General features: G+C 50.4%; 8 protein-coding genes across 8 annotated transcripts; 5 read left to right on the top strand and 3 right to left on the bottom strand.

Annotated features, from left to right (window-relative positions):
• Positions 1 to 101: 101 nt before the first annotated feature.
• On the top strand, positions 102 to 1,121 carry FEX2 (FluC/FEX family fluoride channel; the record flags this gene model as incomplete). Its single annotated transcript, XM_076684117.1, has 1 exon — positions 102 to 1,121. One exon carries the CDS (start codon positions 102 to 104, stop codon positions 1,119 to 1,121), a length of 1,020 nt encoding a protein of 339 aa, XP_076541592.1.
• Positions 1,122 to 2,052: 931 nt separating this feature from the next.
• Positions 2,053 to 3,069, top strand: FEX1 (FluC/FEX family fluoride channel; the record flags this gene model as incomplete). Its single annotated transcript, XM_076684116.1, has 1 exon — positions 2,053 to 3,069. One exon carries the CDS (start codon positions 2,053 to 2,055, stop codon positions 3,067 to 3,069), a length of 1,017 nt encoding a protein of 338 aa, XP_076541591.1.
• Positions 3,070 to 3,698: 629 nt separating this feature from the next.
• KIN82 (serine/threonine-protein kinase Kin82p) lies at positions 3,699 to 6,188 on the bottom strand (the record flags this gene model as incomplete). The annotated part of the gene is made up of 1 exon (XM_076684115.1): positions 3,699 to 6,188. The coding sequence occupies one exon, from the start codon at positions 6,186 to 6,188 to the stop codon at positions 3,699 to 3,701; it is 2,490 nt and encodes an 829-aa protein (XP_076541590.1).
• A 1,261-nt stretch (positions 6,189 to 7,449) lies between these two features.
• Positions 7,450 to 8,192, bottom strand: TRVA0_013S00892 (uncharacterized protein; the record flags this gene model as incomplete). The annotated part of the gene is made up of 2 exons (XM_076684114.1): positions 7,450 to 8,110; positions 8,161 to 8,192. 2 exons carry the CDS (start codon positions 8,190 to 8,192, stop codon positions 7,450 to 7,452), a joined length of 693 nt encoding a protein of 230 aa, XP_076541589.1.
• A 155-nt stretch (positions 8,193 to 8,347) lies between these two features.
• Positions 8,348 to 10,813, top strand: TRVA0_013S00870 (uncharacterized protein; the record flags this gene model as incomplete). The annotated part of the gene is made up of 1 exon (XM_076684113.1): positions 8,348 to 10,813. One exon carries the CDS (start codon positions 8,348 to 8,350, stop codon positions 10,811 to 10,813), a length of 2,466 nt encoding a protein of 821 aa, XP_076541588.1.
• A 172-nt stretch (positions 10,814 to 10,985) lies between these two features.
• RPS21A (small ribosomal subunit protein eS21A) lies at positions 10,986 to 11,303 on the bottom strand (the record flags this gene model as incomplete). The annotated part of the gene is made up of 2 exons (XM_076684112.1): positions 10,986 to 11,225; positions 11,280 to 11,303. 2 exons carry the CDS (start codon positions 11,301 to 11,303, stop codon positions 10,986 to 10,988), a joined length of 264 nt encoding a protein of 87 aa, XP_076541587.1.
• Positions 11,304 to 12,854: 1,551 nt separating this feature from the next.
• On the top strand, positions 12,855 to 15,788 carry KCS1 (inositol polyphosphate kinase KCS1; the record flags this gene model as incomplete). The annotated part of the gene is made up of 1 exon (XM_076684111.1): positions 12,855 to 15,788. The coding sequence occupies one exon, from the start codon at positions 12,855 to 12,857 to the stop codon at positions 15,786 to 15,788; it is 2,934 nt and encodes a 977-aa protein (XP_076541586.1).
• Positions 15,789 to 17,177: 1,389 nt separating this feature from the next.
• DAL1 (allantoinase) lies at positions 17,178 to 18,566 on the top strand (the record flags this gene model as incomplete). Its single annotated transcript, XM_076684110.1, has 1 exon — positions 17,178 to 18,566. One exon carries the CDS (start codon positions 17,178 to 17,180, stop codon positions 18,564 to 18,566), a length of 1,389 nt encoding a protein of 462 aa, XP_076541585.1.
• Between the last annotated feature and the right edge of the window lie 255 nt (positions 18,567 to 18,821).

The raw sequence follows: 18,821 nt of genomic DNA, 5'->3' as shown, positions 1-18,821 counted from the left end.
AGCTGGAGGATTTAAATCCCTTACTCTGCGAACATATCACCAGAATTTACAGTTTAAAGTAGCGTGGGACTGTAGAAATAAAAGTTCAGCCTGTTGGCATCATGGCAGAGTCTGAGCTCACTATTCTAATCCTCGGTCACGCCGCCATGGCATTCACGGGAATAGTTGGTTCCCTGGCCCGAGCGGGATTGACTCGGCTGACTACTTTTGATGGGGAGCCATTCAGTGGGTTGGTAATATGGTCGAACTTTGCGGGATGCTTTATACTCGGCATGCTGTTCAACAGCAAACCAATGTTCGATTCTTTGATTATAAATAACCTCTATGGCAGGCAATACAGCGCTTTTGGCGATATTCCTATTTACACGGCCCTTGCTACAGGCTTCTGCGGGAGTCTTACGTCGTTTTCTACGTTCATGCTCGAGTTGTTTGAGCTTTCAGCCAATATCCTTACTCCACCGAACAGCTGGCCTGACCCCGGGTACGGTGTAATGGTGTGGCTCAATTACTGCATTGCAACTTTCTCCCTCTCTGTGGCAGGATTCTTGTCGGGTCGACACGTCAGTCGAGCCCTAGAAAGGTCCGAGATGACCTGGGAACTAGAACATCACGAACGGTTCATAGAATGGACTATGGCGTTCCTGGGCGTTGCAGGATGGATTACCACGGCTGTGCTGGCTATTGTGAAGCCGTCATTCAGATATTGGTGCGTGACGTCCGCCATGGCTCCCTTTGGTGTGTACGCTCGCTTCTGGCTTGCAAGGAGTCTCAACAAGCTCTATAAGAACTTCTTCATTGGCACGTTCTTTGCCAACATTTTGGCGACCATTCTTGTCGCCATCTTCATGCTCCTTCGCCGGGGGATTAAGAACGTCGACTCCTCGACCATCATGCCTATTCTCAGCACCCAGTCCCAGTGTCATGTCGTTTGGGCCCTGGCGGACGGGTTCTGTGGCTCTCTCTCCACTATCTCGACATTCATTGCTGAAATTGTTAATCTCAGGCAGGTCCGATACGCATATCTGTATGCCGTAACCAGCGTTTTCGTGGGGTTCTCTATCGTGGTGGTTATACTGGGCAGCTACACCTGGTCAAGGGGACTCACTGTCCAGGTGTGTTAAGCTTCGAACTGTTGGCATCTTTTGGAACAACATCAGCAATTTAATTGGAAACAGAGAGACTCGCAATTTAAGTGGTATAGAGTACCCATGGAGACTCACGATATATTTCGTTCATGGAGACTCGTGATCTGATTGGTATGAGTAGCCATGGAGGCTCGCCATTTTAATTGGTATAGGATATCCATGGAGACTTGCATTTTTGTTAATAGAGTATCCATGGAGGCTCGCGTTTTACTTGGTAAGATAGAATATTCGTGATTTAATTGGTTATACTCTCAAGGGAACTAAGTGTCGAGTCAAGACGAAATGGGAAACGGAAAGTCTATACGAAGATGAAGGGCTAATATCGCCTCTTGCTATTTAGGTGCGGCAAGGGTTCCTTATCTACGTAGATTCGCGGTTTAATTGATATATAGAGTGTCTTTAATGCTTTAATTGATACAGTAGACTATCCATGACGACTCACGATAAACAAATCGTATGCCCTTCGGATTGCAAAGACTACCAGTGCATTGGTAAAGTCATGATATACATGAACTTCCTACATCTATATTGCAAACATATTTGGGCGACTTACATCACTGCTAGTCAGAATAAATTAATTGTCATATGCGAGGAAAGTCAATGCGGCGCTCTTCATGGCAAACAGTGCGAGGAGGTTACGTAGTACGGCGATCTTCATGGCAAACGGCTTTCGGTCACCGACACCCAAAAAGGTGGAGGGGCGCTGATCACTCGTGAGTAATTATTCAAACGGGACGAAACCGGAATAAAAAAAAGAAGGATGAGACCAAACCACACTTGTGGCTACTGTAGCTATAGAGTGACTGCGCAAATTAGAGGATTTTGAAATCCTACTCTGCGACCATATCACAGGACAGTTTAAGTTGCACGGTACTTTTTAACAAAAACCGTTCAGCCCTTCGGTGTCATGGCAGAATCTGAGCTCAAGATTTTAATCCTTGGACATGCCGGTATGGCGTTCACGGGAATAGTTGGTTCCCTGGCCCGAGCGGGATTGACTCGATTGACTACTTTCGAGGGGGAGCCATTCAGTGGGACGGTCATCTGGTCCAACTTCGCAGGGTGCTTTATACTCGGCATGCTGTTCAACAGCAAACCGATGTTCGATTCGTTGATCATCAACAACCTCTATGGGAGGCAATACAGCTCTTTTGGCGAAATTCCCATATATACAGCCTTGGCTACAGGCTTCTGCGGGAGCTTGACGTCGTTTTCTACGTTCATGCTCGAGCTGTTTGAGCTCTCAGCCAATACTTTTACCACTACAGGCAACTTCCCCAACCCTGGTTACGGCGTAATGGTGTGGCTCAATTACTGCATTGTAACTCTCTCCCTCTCTGTGGCAGGATTCTTGTCGGGTCGACACATTAGTCGAGCACTAGAAAGGTCCGAGATTGCCTGGGAGCTGGAGCGTCACGAACGGTTCATAGAGTGGACCATGGCATTCTTGGGCGTTTCAGGATGGATTACTACTCTTGTGCTGGCTATTGTGAAGCCATCATTCAGATATTGGTGTCTGACGTGTGTCTTTTCTCCCTTTGGTGTGTACGCTCGATTCTGGCTTGCAAGGAGTCTCAACAAGCTCTATAAGAACTTTTTCGTTGGCACGTTCTTTGCCAACATTTTGGCGACCATTCTTGTGGCCGTTTTCATGCTCCTTCGCCGAGGAATTAAGGACGCCGACTCGTCGAGCATGCCCATTCTCAGCGCCGTGACCCAGTGCCAGGTCGTTTGGGCCTTGGCAGACGGGTTCTGTGGCTGCTTCTCCACTATCTCGACGTTCATTGCTGAAATTGTTAATCTCAGGCAGGTCCGATACGCATATCTGTATGCCGTAACCAGCGTTTTCGTGGGGTTCTCTCTCGTGGTGGTTATACTGGGCAGCTACACCTGGTCAAACGGACTCACTGGCCAGGTGTGTTAGAGTTTGAAGCTTTTTTTTTTTTGAAAGACTAATCGCAATTTAGTTGGTAATAGAGTAATCATGGAGGCTCGCGATATTCGGATCCCTTTCGGGGTAATTTTTTTATATATTAGACTAACTGTTAGTTATAGGTCCAGCGATAAAGTATTATATATAGAGTACTGGCAACGGACTTTAATCCAGATTATTATTATATAGAGGTACTGTATATTGCGGTTATTACCATTACTAAAAAATATTTTCAGAGCTAACGTGTTAACCGGATTCCTTTCGGCGTATTAAAAACTGCAGATACATTGATAAGATTAGATTGCGGTTACAGCCGCTACCGTATTACGAATTAGTCTCGGAGAAACGAGATGAGATTCGTTAGTACGCCTATTTGTAAAGTGTTAAAGGTACTATTCTGTGTGCATATTTAAGACTTACTACTGTATTGGTCCAGCTGTCGAGTAGAATTGAACGGTTAGGCCAAAGTGATACAGCGATTAAGGATACCGCCGATATTTGGTTGACACATATTTGGGGCGACTTACGGTGGATGTACGTCATTCATAAATCATCTATACAATAATATATATCGCTGTTAGTCGGAATAAATTAATTGTCATATAAATATGCGAGCAGGATCAACGCGCATAGGCGCTCTTCATTGCAAACGGCTTGTGCGTCGTGTGGCTGGAGCCCGCCTTTATGCTCTTAGGCGCAGGAGCCCGCTTGGACGATACATTGTACCCCAGCATGACATAGTCATCGGCAATTTCCTCCTCCGAGTCATCATCCTGCTCCTCCTCCAGCCACGCATGGTGCAGAGTAATGGAATTGAAGTTCTGGAACGGATCTTCTGCAGTGCATTCGATGCCGTCGTTGGCAGCGGCGCCCTTGCCTCGGGGCTTCTTTTCAACAAACTCGATAGACTCGCCGACAAGACTGTCTACCGGCTTGTCCGAGCACAATGATGGGTCGGGCTTGCCGTACTTGGGCACGATAGGCGGCGTCTGGTTCCGTAGCAGCGCCCACTGCGTCGTCTTGAAGAAGGGGTGCGCCTTGATGTCGGAAGCTCCAGCGCGGCACCCGAGCCGCTTGTTCTCGTCCTTGATCAGCAGCTTGCGGATAAGGCTCTTGCACGGCGACGAAAGCGGCTGGTAGTTGGCACCTTCCAGGAAGTGGACGTCGTTTTTGAGAATATTGGCAAAGGTCGAGTTTCGGTTCTTGCCCTTGAACGGCGTGGTGCCGTAGAGCATTTCGTAAATCAAAATTCCCAGGGTCCACCAGTCGACGGCGCTGGTGTGTCCATTGCCCTTGATGACTTCTGGCGCAATGTACTCCTCGGTGCCCACAAACGAGTTGGTTCTGAAGTCGGCGATGCACGCCTTAGTGTCGATGGCCGGCATGCTGCCCACCGAAGTGCCTGATCGCCCGCCATTGATGATGGTCGGGGCGCCCTCCGAACCGCTCTGCTTGCTGAGGTCAAAGTCCGACAGCATGATGTGGCCCGACTGATGCAGCAGAATGTTCTCTGGCTTGAGGTCTCGGTAAATGTAGCCCATGAGATGCAGGTATTCGAGCGCCGCAGTAACCTCTGCAGCGTAGAACCGTGCGTCCTGCTCGCGCAGACACTTGCCTTCGAGCGTCTGGAGAGCCCTGAAGAACTCTCCGCCCATGCAATACTCCATACAGAGGTACAGGTTGTCCTCCGACTGGAAGGAGTGGTATAATGTTACAATAAATGGGTGGTTCGAGGTCGCCAGAATCTCCTGTTCGGCGAGCGCCCGCTTGATCTTGTTTCGCGAGATCATCTCCTTCTTGTTGAGCACTTTCATGGCGTACAGGTGGTTCGTCTTCTTCTCGCGGACGAGGTAGACAGACCCAACGTCGCCCTTGCCGAGCAGCTTGATCTTGCGGAAGGAAGACGAGTTGACCTCTGCGTCTCGGATCTTTGTAGCGCTCGACGAGTAGGTTCGATTGTAGCTCTTGGAGCCGGCCCGCGACCGGTTGCCAGATTTCTGCGGCGTGCTGGTTCCTGACCCGGGCACTGTAAGGCGGTCGAGCGTGCCAATGTTCTTGGAAATGTCCACATTGCCAGCAGGTTTGGTACTGCTGCTGCTGTTGTTGTTGTTATCGTCGTCAGTTCTCGACTGCTCGGTCGAGTTCTTTTCAGAGATGGCCTGCTCTCGAATAGCATCGTGGCTCTCGCCCTTGGAGAGCATCTGCTTGATGCCATTAGGAGCTGACGCGACTCTTCGCAGGTTACGCGACAGGATGCCCCGATTGGGCGGGTGGAGAGTAGTAGTAGCGGCTGCTTTGGCATCCTTTTCGCAGGCCTCTCCATCCGACGACGAGGACGAAGACGAAGAAGACGAGTCATCGTTATCTTCCGCTACATCCTCCCCAGCCTCATCGCATGGCTTGTCTACTACAATAGGAGCCATGGCCTCTCCGTCGTCTGCTGTCTGTGAATCGTGGGGCGGGAGGCCCTGGTAGGCAAAGTATGGGTTCGCCTGCTGGACGCCGCTGCTGCTATCGCGCAGGGCGGGGCTCGAGGAGCCCGTCGTTTTAGCACCTGGCATCGGCGGAGGAGTCTGTTCGTCGAGCACCACGGCCGCTGGGCTCGATGGCGACCTCAGCCGCAAGAGCCGCGCCAACTTCCGTGAAGATTGGGGCTGGGGTTGAGGATCGTCGTTTGCTACTTTGGGCGAAGTGGAGGCCGCCGTCGGGGGAGAGTGGGACCGCGACGGTTCCTCGACAGACGGGAAAGCCACCACGTCTTCTTCGGTTGGCGTGTGGGCCTGCGACCCGGAGGAGTGGTGGATGGGGGTGCCCGAGGAGTTGAGGTTGAACTTGAACAGGTTCTTGAGCTTCTGTGGGAAATTCGAATGCGGCTCGCCTGTTCCCGGGGTAGTCGTCGTAGAGTTGGCAGCCTTTTTTGCCGGCAGGTGGGTCGCGGAGGAGTTTGTCGGCGGGCTGTCAAAGCCGGAGCTGTCCTCGGGCTCACTGGAGCCCTCGCGGGGCGAATCGCAGCCGCTCGATTCTTCATCGCGTTTCGACGGGGCCGTCATGGCTCGCTGGCGGCTTCTACTCAGAAAGAATCGCTTTGCCGACTCCTCCGTATCCGTCATCGCCGAGAGCAGCGAGGGAGTACTGCGGTTAGTCGCTGAAGAGCCCATGGAACCACCTTCAAACACTCAGGATTGTAGAAATGCAAACACTCTGGCTGTAGACCAGTAAGACCAAAGAAACCTGGAAATAGTCGGACTAATGCCAGGACCTTGAATACGTAACAGACCGGGAAAAAACGTCACGGTAGCCGCGGCCAGGAATTCCAAAATATCGCAACACCAAAAATAAACGTAGCCTGTGCTTCAAACAATCGGCCACAACCAACAGTCGACAGACGGAGTATAAAGCAAGAAGGGGGGGGAGAGGGGGACAAGTAGGTTGGGTTGGTTGTTGTTAGGTGATGAGGGCTAGAACAAGCCTACTCTGCTGGTTGCTGTGGGTAAAACGTTGGGAGATGGGGGGAAGCGGGGGGGTGGTTTTATCGCAGACGATGGACTGTGGGACCTGCCAGATGGTAACAGGACTATGTGGATGCCTTAGTAATGACGATACACCGCTGTATGCTGTGTAATTTGGCGGAATGCGTGGCTTCTGCCGTTGCTGTGCGCTAGGTGGTGCGTGGGTACAGCCAGTTCCGGGGAGAGAGGAACGGGAGTGTCTCTTACTTGCATTAAGTAGAAGATGCTAAGCCTCCTCTCCAAGGCATGCCAACACACGTCGCGACGTGCCGACCCATGGGCCGTCTCCATCCTATTGGACGGTTTACATCGGCAAATCAAAGCAATCGGCGCAACGAGCCGCTTTCATTTTTTTTTAAGTGGCTTCATATGCTTGACAGTTGTCGTTTCATTTCCCACAGCCGCATGGGACTAGTATTAATAGATGTCACCGCTTCCTTTCCTGTTCTGTAAGGAACGACTTGGGCGCCGTTTCTGATTATGAGAAACGGCATGAGAGATAGACCCACGATACGACACTGTTTCATGCCCGCAGGCCGTTTATTTTCCCACTCGCAACAGACACCGCCCAACAAAAGTGAAACTCCACCCCCTTTGACGTCGCGGTCCGATGACTACACAGCTACTGTAGCGTAGTACCTTCAATAAAGTAGTAAAAGTAGCTGGTAGTCCGTCATTTTTGTTGGTTGGTAGTTAAATTATGCTTGTAGTTGGCAGTTCGCAGTTCGCAGTCCGTGGAACTCACGTGGATGTATGCGTCGGCAATGCACAGCTCGGGGTAGCACTACCGCAGTAGATACAATATAATGCGTAGTGTAAAGCGGTGTATCAATGATGCTGTAGGCAGAAGGGGGGGGGGGACTCACTGAGACTTGTTGCGTAATATCTCCACGACGCGGTTGGCAACTGGTTCATTCGTGAAACTGATGAGCCTGGTGCTACCCCTACTACTATTCGTACTATCAGCAGTACCCGCGTAGAGCACCGACGCTGACTTGGAGATCTGAACGTCTGCATGGGCAAGATCCGCGTAGTGTTCGAGATCAAACCACTGCAGCAGCCGTTCTAGGACGTAGAGCACCCTGCTGAACGGCGCACCCGTTACGGCGTACGGCGTCTCTGACTGGCGCACCCCCGTCAGGCAGTATTGGGCCAGTCTGGCCAAGTGTGGGGAATGGCACTCGGACGTGAGAACAATGAGCGGGTATCTATCACCGCTCAATGGGTTCTGTAGGTGCTGGCGCTGGAGTTTCTGGGGTGGAGAGAAGCCCTCCTCGTCGCAGCCTATCAGCCACTGTTGGATCCACGAGTACTTTGCGAACCTCACCTCGAACCGGAAAACGCCGCCAAAGAACGGCGACCTTTGTGAGCGCACAAATATGACCCCCTGCCATACGCTCGACGGGCTGATGTCGTTGACAGTGAATATAGGCTTGCTAAGGTCCATTGGAGCCGTGGCCCAGCCCTTCTCAGGAACCAGATAAATTCCAGGGATCTTTGATCTCGACTTGCGTATGTAGGCACTATAATAGTTAGTTTTAATTGGTTGTTTTTAATCAATCGATGGCCTTACAACTCTTCTAAGCAATCATAATTTTTCACCATTGTTTAGGATTTAGCGAACTCAGGGGTAAAAAAGCGTTAGGGATTGCAAGCCGCATACCGCTTTAACATTGGGCGCGCGACCAAACCTCATCATAATACAAGAGTATCCACATCCCGGATCGGTCTCAACGATAGCAAAAATTAGCAGCTCAAGCATGCAAAATGCGTTTGACGTTCCGAAAGAACAGTTTAGGCATATAAATCATGGCGAAGAAAGCCTCCTGTTTAGGCCCATAGCGCTGGAGGACGGATTTCCCGTCGAAGACGCCGACGAAAACGCGTTGGAAGCTATCATCGCTGACCCTTTCCGCGTCACGAACCACACTAATAGCCGACTGAAAAGACAACCCAGCTACACAGCGCTATTCGAAGAGTACTCTAGTGAAAACAGCCCAGAAGAAGAGGAAGATGCTGACGACGACTTCTGCGACCCGGAATGCCTGCTCCCATTCGACTGGAGGATCAAATCGTGGGACGGATTCTACAGCTTATCCGATACTACCGCCAAGTCGCTAACCCCATACCTTTCAGAGCGACCAATTGAAATCGTTGACACTTTTCTCGAAGATCTGGAGCCGCCAGAAGCCATTAATATCCCCACAGATAAGCTCATATTCTGTCTCTACAACCTAGCCCTCGGCAGACAATCGCTTTTGTTCTACTTCTCTGATAAACGGCTGGCGTTTGTGCCTATTCATGAAAAAATTCGTACCCCCGGGTGCTCTTCGCACATAACTGAGAGCGCCATCCAGGTGCTTTCCAAATGCGGGAGTAGGTTGAAGCGTCTGCGATACACCATCGCCAAAATCAGAGAGTCCTCCGAAAGAGACCAAAGTCCCGTCCTTATGGCTTTCGCAGACTGCATAGACTTGATTGTCAACCGCATTGAGCGGCAAATGAGCGGCATTGGACTGAATACTCCCCTGCTTGCATTGCTGGAGCTGACCAATCGCCCAGCCCGTGTAATTGCCCTTCTTACCGGGCTGCTGGGATGCGGCGACGTGTCAAAGCCACTCTCCTTAAACAGATTACCTACCGCCAAGAAATTGCTTGACACCCTGTTTGAGCGTGCTATTGAGTACGAAAACTCCGACCAGCACCTCTTTTCGCTGACGCGAATGCTACTACAAAGAGCAAGTGAGCCGTGGCTATTGAGTTTTCAGGACATGGTAGGACTCGGCAACCGCCAGGTGTTCTGGCGCGAAGTGGACTACATATCCTCCCAGCCAGATGTCATTGTTCAGCCCATTGATGGCAACGACCTTATCGTAACTTTGGATCAGTCGAGAATTCCGCGGTTCTTAGATTGGTCGCTTGCAGTCAAGGTGCTGCAAACGCTTAATTCGTTTTTGGTTCTTTCGAGATACGGCGATTACGAAACCAACACAGCTCTAAATGCACAGAGGCAATTTCATCTGGCGTGGTGCTTCGATGTTGCAAGCATAGCAGAGCTCGATAAGCGCATCGAGCAATTCCAGCAAGAAAGGGCGCATTCGTCGGTTCCTGAAACCAGCGACATAGACATGACTAAACCATCATCGATCACGGATAACTTTCATACCCTGTTAATGGCGATGGATGTGCTGCCTGAGAGAGTTGAGGATATCGAGGACGATCTTGACCAGATCTGTCTTGCTATTCTCAATGGAACTCAGGTTTCAGGCACACATCATCATCATCATCATCATCATCATCATCATCACCAAATACCCATGGAGGTTGTATTCCACGAGTCGTTTCATTCAATTATTACCATTCAGCATGAACTGGCAAACCGCCTCGTACTGAATATCTTCAACTCTAACAACAATCTCAACATTGTCGGGCATACAACTTTGCTACGGCAGATATATTTATTAGGCTCTGGTGTGCTCGCGGTAGGGATCGAGCACTCTCTGTTTGGCGGCCAAGGAATCGACATGCTGGGACGTGACCACGGTCGGTGGCCGCCGCTCTCTACAGAAATAAACCAGACGCTCTCGGAGGTCACTGAGCAGGCTATTCTCTCGTTGCATATTAGCAAGCATGTCTCTGGCGGCGGATACCTCAACTTTGGCATCCGCACCGGGTGTCAAAGCTCTATCCCTGATCTCAATGGTACTGACGCGCTTCAGCTATGCTATAATATTCCTCCACCACTTAACCTCATTTTGACTCCAGCAGTTATTCGCCTCTACGATGCCATGTTCACCCAGTTGCTACGATTGCTCAGAGTCAGGCACCACCTCAAAGGCACTGCTTCAAACCACTATGCAAGGCACTTTGTGTGGACGTGGAGTCACTACATATCGGAAACAGTGATAACTTATCATTGGAAAGAGCTGTCTACGGTTATGGACACTCTCAAAAGCGCGCCAGATTCTGTCACATTGCAGCAGGTCATCGACGCTCACTTGAGTGTCATACGACACATTGCCGAGGACAGTTTTCTTCTGAACGATAAGATATCGACTACGGTTGACGAAGTACTACAATTGGTTCTGACAAACCAGGATGTCACACCGGCTGTGCGATCTATAGTGACTGAGCTGTCAGATCAGAGTCAGCACAACTCTCTACGACGAACCTTGCTTCTAGGACTTAACTGGAATGGGTTCTACAGCTCTGCAAACCATAGATAAGTTAGAAAGCATGGTTCTTTTCTGGACGGTGTTATCGTTCAGCTTGTTTGTTTTTTTCTTCCGAGAAGACTTTCTCAGATTTGTCGACTTGCGTAGCATAACAAAACAGAAAAACAAGCCAAAGAATTGAGTCATGAACGTGTTTTTATATTAGATCAACGTAACATTTTGTTTATCGGGAGTAGCTCCAGACGTTCTTGAGGAGACCGTCCTGCTGGGCAAGTCGGTTGATGGAGTCGTCAGCCTCACCTCGGCCTCGGACGTAGCCAGAGAGAGCGTAAGTGGTGTTGTCGCCTGGGATGGCTCGGCCCTCAGCATCGACGTTGGCGATGTTGATCTGGACAGAGGCGTGGTCCTGGGCCTTGATGATTCGGTTAGTGGCAGAGCACTTTCTTGGAACGTAAAGTTCGACCTTTAATCAGTGGTTAGCAAAAATTCGTCCAACATTTTGTTAATTTCGACATACGAGGACACCCTTATCGTTTTCCATTGTTGATGATTATATGTGACGACTGTGGTTGAAAGGTCAGGTTTTGAGTTTTTTTCACTTTTCTGTCGTGTTGGTGCTAGGCGTGCGCAGTGGTACACACTCACGGAGCCGCACGACCGCTATAGCGAATGGGGCCCTCCTTGAAGCGGGCAGAGAGAGGGTCTCACTCTATGCTCCCAACGACTACTGAATTGGGACATTCCGGGCCGGCAACTCCAAATGGGAGGGCGTGCAGTATTGGGGCATCGCGGAGTTCAAGTTCGTCGTGCGCGCCCCACTCACGATCGTATTCCCTGGTGCGTGACGCTAACCTTCCTATTACGGAAGGAATCACGTGATTACGGCCTATGATTGGGATATCCCGAGCGGGGCCTGCGGCGGAGGGAGGTGGGGAATAAGATCGACGATGACCTCCGCCCCAAGGTTTAGGTCCGCTGATGATGATGAACTTAAACGATCGAGCTCCAACGGCCCACATGGTCGGGGCTTAGGCATTGCTGGGGCAAGATGTTGGGACCCTATTCCCCACAATTCAACCTAACGTAGCCAATTAGTTGCAATTACAGTACATGTGTACTACAGCAAATGCATCTGGAATGGTCGAGAAACGTAGGTACATTACATATGATACCGTCCACGTACTTCCCCCACCAAAACAAGAGCTGGCACATCTGCCGCAGCACCCCGGGGCAATGTACCCAATTGACACGTTTTTGACGTCGGGCAGCACCCAACGCTGGAGCCATTGAGCGTCCACCGCTTGCCCCATATGCACCTTGCACGCATCCGAAGCGGGAAATCGCCTACCGCTCAGCCGTAGCCCATCACCGCACCCACACCACCTCATTGAATGGCCAAGAGAACTTCATTTACTCCCCCTGGGCTCAGGATACGCCCAACCCTAGACTTGGAAATACCTCCTTCTCTGTACCCACAAACTTGCTCCCGTGTACTAAATCGCTCCGCGCCATAGGTCCATCGTGATCGGGAGTGTTTCATCTCAGTCAGCCGCGCCGCACCCACACCCGTAGCTCCCCCCTCCCTGCAGCGGATGATTGCGCGCCCAGCCGCCCGCCCGCTATATTTTGCCTTCCACACCCCCCCTGTAATCTTGTTCTCCTATTCTATCATTTGAGATTGTGCGTGGTTTCGTTTGGAAAGTATTTCTGCGGCACCATTCCTGTTGGAAAAAGAATGAGAAGACCAAGAAGATCTTCCCAAATAGAATATAAAAACTAGTTTTGTCGTGTGTGAAAAGTAATATTTTCCATTTCATTATATTGCCGTTTGTGTGTGTCCATAGATTTGGCTCGTCTTATCTGTTAGTATCACCGCTCCTATCTGTGTGTACTTGTATCCTGTCACTGCTATTTTTTTACATATATAAAAAGAAGATAAAAAAGCGGTCGAGACTACGAGTACTGCATTTTTTGGCCGAGGGTGTATATTTTGTATTTCGGTCTGCATTTGAATCGAGAATAAGTGCAGGTTGGTTATATTTTTTCAGAGTTCCAAACTTTGATCCGCAGTGCATTCGTCTCTCATGCTGTCATGGGTACCGAACTGAACCAAAGCGTCGTACACCCGAGCCTAGCAAAGCCCGTCGATGTTCTGCCCCGGCGTACCGGTGATACCACAAGTTCAAGCTCGTTTGCTGCCTTCTCGTTGCCAGACTCCACCAAGGTAGCTAAGGTGCCCCAGTACATCCCGCCCGTGGGCTTCCGTCGTCGATCAGGCATGCCGCTGGACGACCTCTATGAGGATCATGGCGATGAGCTGTCAATGTCGCTCCCTGCCAAAAACTCCATGATGACCATGATGCATAGAAAGAACAACCGGCCGAGGCCGTCAAAGAAGACCCAGCGGTCGCCAGCCGCTTCGGACTCGTCGCTTGAGAAGTCGGACGAAGAGGGCGGACCCAACCCGAGATCGCGAAAGGCGTCGCGGTCTTTGAGGCTGTTTAAAGAGAACGAGATTGATAAAAGCGAGGGCCTGCTCCGCGACATTGGCAGAAGGCAGTCTGCCGCGGAAAGGAAACGGCCTACGTTGAAAAAGAAGTCAAAATCTACAACTCCGGACTTGCTGCTGCCGCCGTCGCCGGCGCCTCCCGCACCTCAGCTAGTGGACAACAAGAAGCTGGTACGGCCCAGATCGCGCCAAGACGATGAGAACGTTCACCCTGAGACTGGTAATAAGTCTCCTGGTAAAAGTAGATTGCATCATCATCGTTCCCCAAAAAAGTCTTTCAAGCCAAAGGTAGACCACGTCTCTTCGGCTACGTACTTTCCCCATACCCCTAAGCATCACGTCGATCAGCATGATTTAAGGGAGGAGCCTCCGTCTGATGAGCAGCCTCCGGCTGCCCTCGTCATCAGGAGGGACAAGGTGACAGGTAAGCCAGAGGCTGCGGTCGTCGCGAAGCCTCAGAAGATTGCAATCCCTCCCCTTCCACCACATGTTGCCGAGGATAAGGCTCCTTCATCTCCACCGCTATTCCGTCCTGGTTCTTCCTTCGACGAAGACGACGAGGAGAATCTGCAGCAAAGGTTTCCGCTATCCGTTGAGCTGACTCCCTTCCAACACAAGGTCGGCGGGCACACTGCCATCTTTCGATTCTCGCGTCGGGCTGTTTGCAAGGCTCTCATCAACCGTGAGAACGCATGGTACGAGACGGTGGAGCAGAACCACGAGGCCCTGCTCAAGTTCATGCCCAAGTACATTGGCGTGCTCAACGTGAGGCGCACGATTATGGAGGAAGAAGAGGACGATATGGATACAGAGTACACAGACAGCGTATCGGCAGCTGCCGACAGTAACTATAATAACGCAAACCCTGGTGAGGATGTTGTCAATGAGGTTGTTCTCGATGACAACATTCATATAATCCCCGATTCGTTGCTCAAGAAGTACTCCTCCTCTGCTCCGTCGCCGGATTCTATTGAGGAGCGCAGTGATTACATTGGTGTGACGCCTCCTAACGGAAGCTCTGGGAACAGCCCACGCAACGTCAGTTGCTTGGCATCATCAAACAGTCCTCGCAGCGGATGGGGTGCTACAACTGTCAACAGAAAGCTCCGCGACCTTGTGTTGCAGGAAGTATTTGCTCCGCGGTCACCCACTATGCGACCAGCCTCTGCATTCAACTTCCCTTCTTCGGGGAGCGAGCTTCGGCACCGTCATTCGGTTTCCGCTTCGCCGCGACCCGTTGAGCCTGTGTCCCACCGAAAGAGCTTTAGCGGACTGGCGAGGCCAAGCTCCAGCCGCGATCTTAACGAGCTGCACCACAGTCGAAGTGCGACCCTCGAAGACTACGGGGGGTCACTTGGCCGACAGCATACTGGAACGAGTAGTCCAGCGAGCAATGGCTTGCGGTCTGATGGTGGAATTGATGTGCCTGTTGTTTGCGAGAAGAGCTCGCTGATCCTTGAACCGCGAAACGAGAGGGGCGGCTCTCCTATTGTTGTGGACGACTTTTCGCATGACGGCGATGATGAACACGTTGGCGAGGAAGAGGACTACGACGTTATTGGTTACGATGAGGGCAAAGAGAGCGCCGACGAGAGCGTGTTCCATATGGAAGACGAAGAGGACGAAAAGCGAATGCCGTTGTCGTCGAGTGCTACTCCGGAGAATCCTTCTGCAAGACTTGTGTCGGCGAGTTCCTCTACGAGCCTGGCCTCCGGTCTTAAGAAAAGGCGGGTATATGTCACCACGGAACGGTTTATTCTCCTTGAGGATCTTACAAGAGGCATGAGGCGACCGTGTGTTATGGACCTGAAGATGGGTACGCGGCAGTATGGCGTTGATGCCACCGAAAAGAAGCAGCGCTCCCAGGCGAAGAAATGCCGCCAGACGACGTCTCGAAAGCTTGGCGTGCGTATCTGCGGGATGCAGGCTTGGGACGTGGAGAAGCAGAAGTACTTCTACCAGGACAAGTACTTTGGCAGAGGCGTTAAGGCTGGCTCGCAGTTTAAAGCATGCCTTCGCAAGTTCCTCTATAATGGCAAGTCGATTGGTTCAGTGCTACGGCATATCCCAGCGATCCTTGACCGGCTCAGCGAGCTTGAGTCTATTGTGAAGCAGCTTACCGGCTACAGGCTATATGGCTCTAGTTTGCTGTTGATGTACGATGGCGGTGGCGATAAAGAAGCCGCAAAGGTGGACATCAAGTTCAGGCTGATTGATTTTGCGCAATGTATCACCGCAGAAGATAAGCTGCCTCCGGAAACCAAAGCGCCGCCTAAGCACCCCCAGACGGCGGATATGGGCTTTCTCCGGGGCCTGCAAACGCTGTCAAGGTACTTCCGCCAAATTTGGAAGGATATTGTGGGTGAAGAGTACTATGCGGGTGCGGAGGTTGACTTTTCAAAGCTTACCGAGCGGGAACTGGACTTGGAAGATTTTGACTTGTCTGTGTTCCCTGCTAATGATGATGATTATGTTACGACTTACGATTCTTACGATGATAGTGATGTATCTGTGTAATTTATTTTAATTGTAATAACTTATGCACTTTATATTTATTTCTACGAGTACCGATAGGACAATGTGGTTAAATTTGGTATGTACCGGTAGTGTAAGTACCCTTACTTAGTTTCGTGCCTGCAATTCAATTGCAAATATGGGCCATTTAATCTTGAAAATGCGTCTAACCTGTCACCTATATCCATAAATATGTACCATAATTTAATCAACGGCCACTTGTACCGGTATCTTTTCAATGCCAGGTGCATTTTAATTTACAGATAAAAGGCCTTCTCCCGATTCATAGCATGATACCGGTACTGTAACTTAGTTTATACTTTAATTTCAACGTCTGATGTTATCATAAATTTTATCGGCTTACCTAAATTATTATATTACAATTGAATTGAATCTGAGGATTCAGTGCCAGTTTTACTATTATCCAAAACGTCTTGATTTTTCAATAATTGTTGATCAACCCGATAGCATTTATAAAATGTTCAACCCATTTTACAATAAAATATATATACTGGCAGATTTTAAGACATATATCTGGTAGTATAAATTAAACTAAAGATACCATTAGAGATTTATATAGAAATACTACCTGGTAGATTCAGTATTCATACAGTGTACAGTAATTGGAACCTTCGCAAATATCGCAGCCATATGCACCGATGTCTCAGGAACAGGTTCATGTCATGATTAAATTATCCACCAATTATTCACCCATGCTGCAACATTGATATCCTTCGATATGATAACAATACAGTGCAGAATGACTTATATCCCCAAGTGTACAAAATTTAAGGAACTAATTTCCGTACGTAATGGGTTATTGTTATTTTATCCGACTCTGTATATAACTCGGTCCAGTTACGTGTGCTACAGTAAGATGGGGGTGGGGAACTTACTACTGTAGCGCTTTCCAATACCCCACGAGTAAGGAACACATCTATGTATATACCATAGCTAAGCTGCACGGGTCCACGAGTGTAATGCACCTTACAATTTCACTCGGTCGATAGAGCGAGGTAGGCCACTCAGTAGCGCTAACGGCGTTTTAGATGTCAAGTTCTTCATTGGAAACATTCGCCTCATACAAATGCCGTTTTCGAGGACGCAGAGAATATGCAGAGCTCTTCAAAGTAAGTAGGTATCTGGCACGGCGATGATAATGGCTCAGTTCCTTCGGGTGATGCCGGTGGAACTTTGCTTGTGTTCAAGCCGCACCATAATAGACCTGAGTATCGGACATGAGCGACAGTGTGGAACTCCGCATTAGAGAGTCGCTAACGTACATAAGCGACCCCGGTAGGGAGATACAGTTATAAAAGATCTGTATATTCCGCGCCTGAGAAAAAAGAAGTATACCACACTTCTCTTCGAAGCGACCGTAGAATAGTGAAAATGTCCCAGGCTATTACCTCTTCCAAGGTGCTCATTGGCGAAAAGCTTGTCCCGGCCGTGGTCATCTACTCCACGGAGACGGGCAAGATCGTTGAGGTCGTTACTGACCTCTCCGAGCGAGAGGCCAAGCTCAAGGCTCACGGCGTCACCAAGACCCGAGATATGGGCGATCTCGCCGTCATGCCAGGTCTCGTCGATGCCCACGTGCACCTCAATGAGCCAGGCCGAACCGAGTGGGAAGGCTTCGAGACCGGCACAAAGGCTGCTGCTGCTGGTGGTGTCACCACCGTCATTGACATGCCGCTCAATGCCATCCCACCGACCACCACCGTCGAGAACTTCAATACAAAGATCAATGCCGCCAAGGGCCAGTGCTGGGTCGACGTTGGCTTCTGGGGCGGTGTCATTCCAGGCAACGAGAAGGAGCTTGTTCCACTTGTCAATGCTGGCGTCCGCGGCTTCAAGTGCTTTATGATCGAGTCCGGCGTCGAAGAGTTCCCAGCTGTGTCCAAGCAGGACATGGAACTTGCTATGAAAACCCTCGAGGGCCAGCCCACGGTCATGATGTTCCACGCCGAGCAAGCTCCGCAGGAAGAGCACGCTTGCGACGACTCCAAGAAGCCAGAAGCGTACCAGACCTTCCTTGAGTCGCGACCAGATTCGTACGAGGTTGATGCCATCCAGTCCATTCTCGACTCTGCGCCAAAGGCTCCAAATCTGGCGCTCCACATTGTGCATCTGGCCTCTGCCCGGGCCCTGCCACTGGTGCGACAGGCTCGAAAGGAAGGCATTAAGCTCACTGCTGAGACCTGCTTCCACTATCTGACCTTCGCCGCCGAGGAGATCCCAGACAAAAACACCGCCTACAAGTGTTGCCCGCCAATTCGAAACGATGCCAATCGGGCCGAGCTGTGGGATGCTCTTCTCAAGGGCGATATCCAGACAGTCGTCTCCGACCACTCTCCATGCACTCCACACCTCAAGCAGCTTGAGGTTGGTGATTTCATGTCTGCCTGGGGTGGCATTGCTTCCGTTGGTCTTGGTCTGCCGATAATCTGGACTGAGGCCCAGAAGAAGTACCCACAGATCACATTGAGCGACATTGCGCGATGGATGGGCAAGAACACTGCAGCACAGGTTGGTCTCGACCACCGAAAGGGCTCCATTGAGGCTGGCAAGGACGCTGACTTCTGCATCTTCGACCCAGCTGCTGTGTGGACCCTTGACCAGACCAAGATGCACTGGAAGAACAAGCTGTCGCCCTACCACCAGCGACAGATCACTGGTAAGGTCATGGAAACCATCCTCGCCGGTAACACTGTGTACACTAGCGACAGTGGCCATGTCAAGGCTGCCACTGGTAACCTTCTTCTTGAGAAGCGACAGTAACTAAAAAAATCTTTGTAACGATGTTATGCTATAGAATCATTATACAGTATTTTGCTTGCACGATACTCCACTCAGTGAATCCCTTCCGTCTCCCCCCTCTGTAATGGCTTAGGCTCCACTACTATTCTGTAGCAGGTTACTGTTACAACGAGAAGTTTTAACTTCACAGCTTATAATTTAGTACAGGCAATCTACTTATCACTTCTCATGGAGACATTGTGATAAGTGAGCATATATTCCGGACTATGATGTGCC

The sequence above is a fragment of the Trichomonascus vanleenenianus genome (assembly GCF_965637985.1).
Source record: "Trichomonascus vanleenenianus strain CLIB 3782 genome assembly, contig: TRVA0_013S, whole genome shotgun sequence".
Lineage (NCBI taxonomy): Eukaryota > Fungi > Ascomycota > Dipodascomycetes > Dipodascales > Trichomonascaceae > Blastobotrys > Blastobotrys vanleenenianus.
Note: the sequence above shows the minus strand (reverse complement) of the source record. Positions and strands in the feature narration are given on the sequence as shown.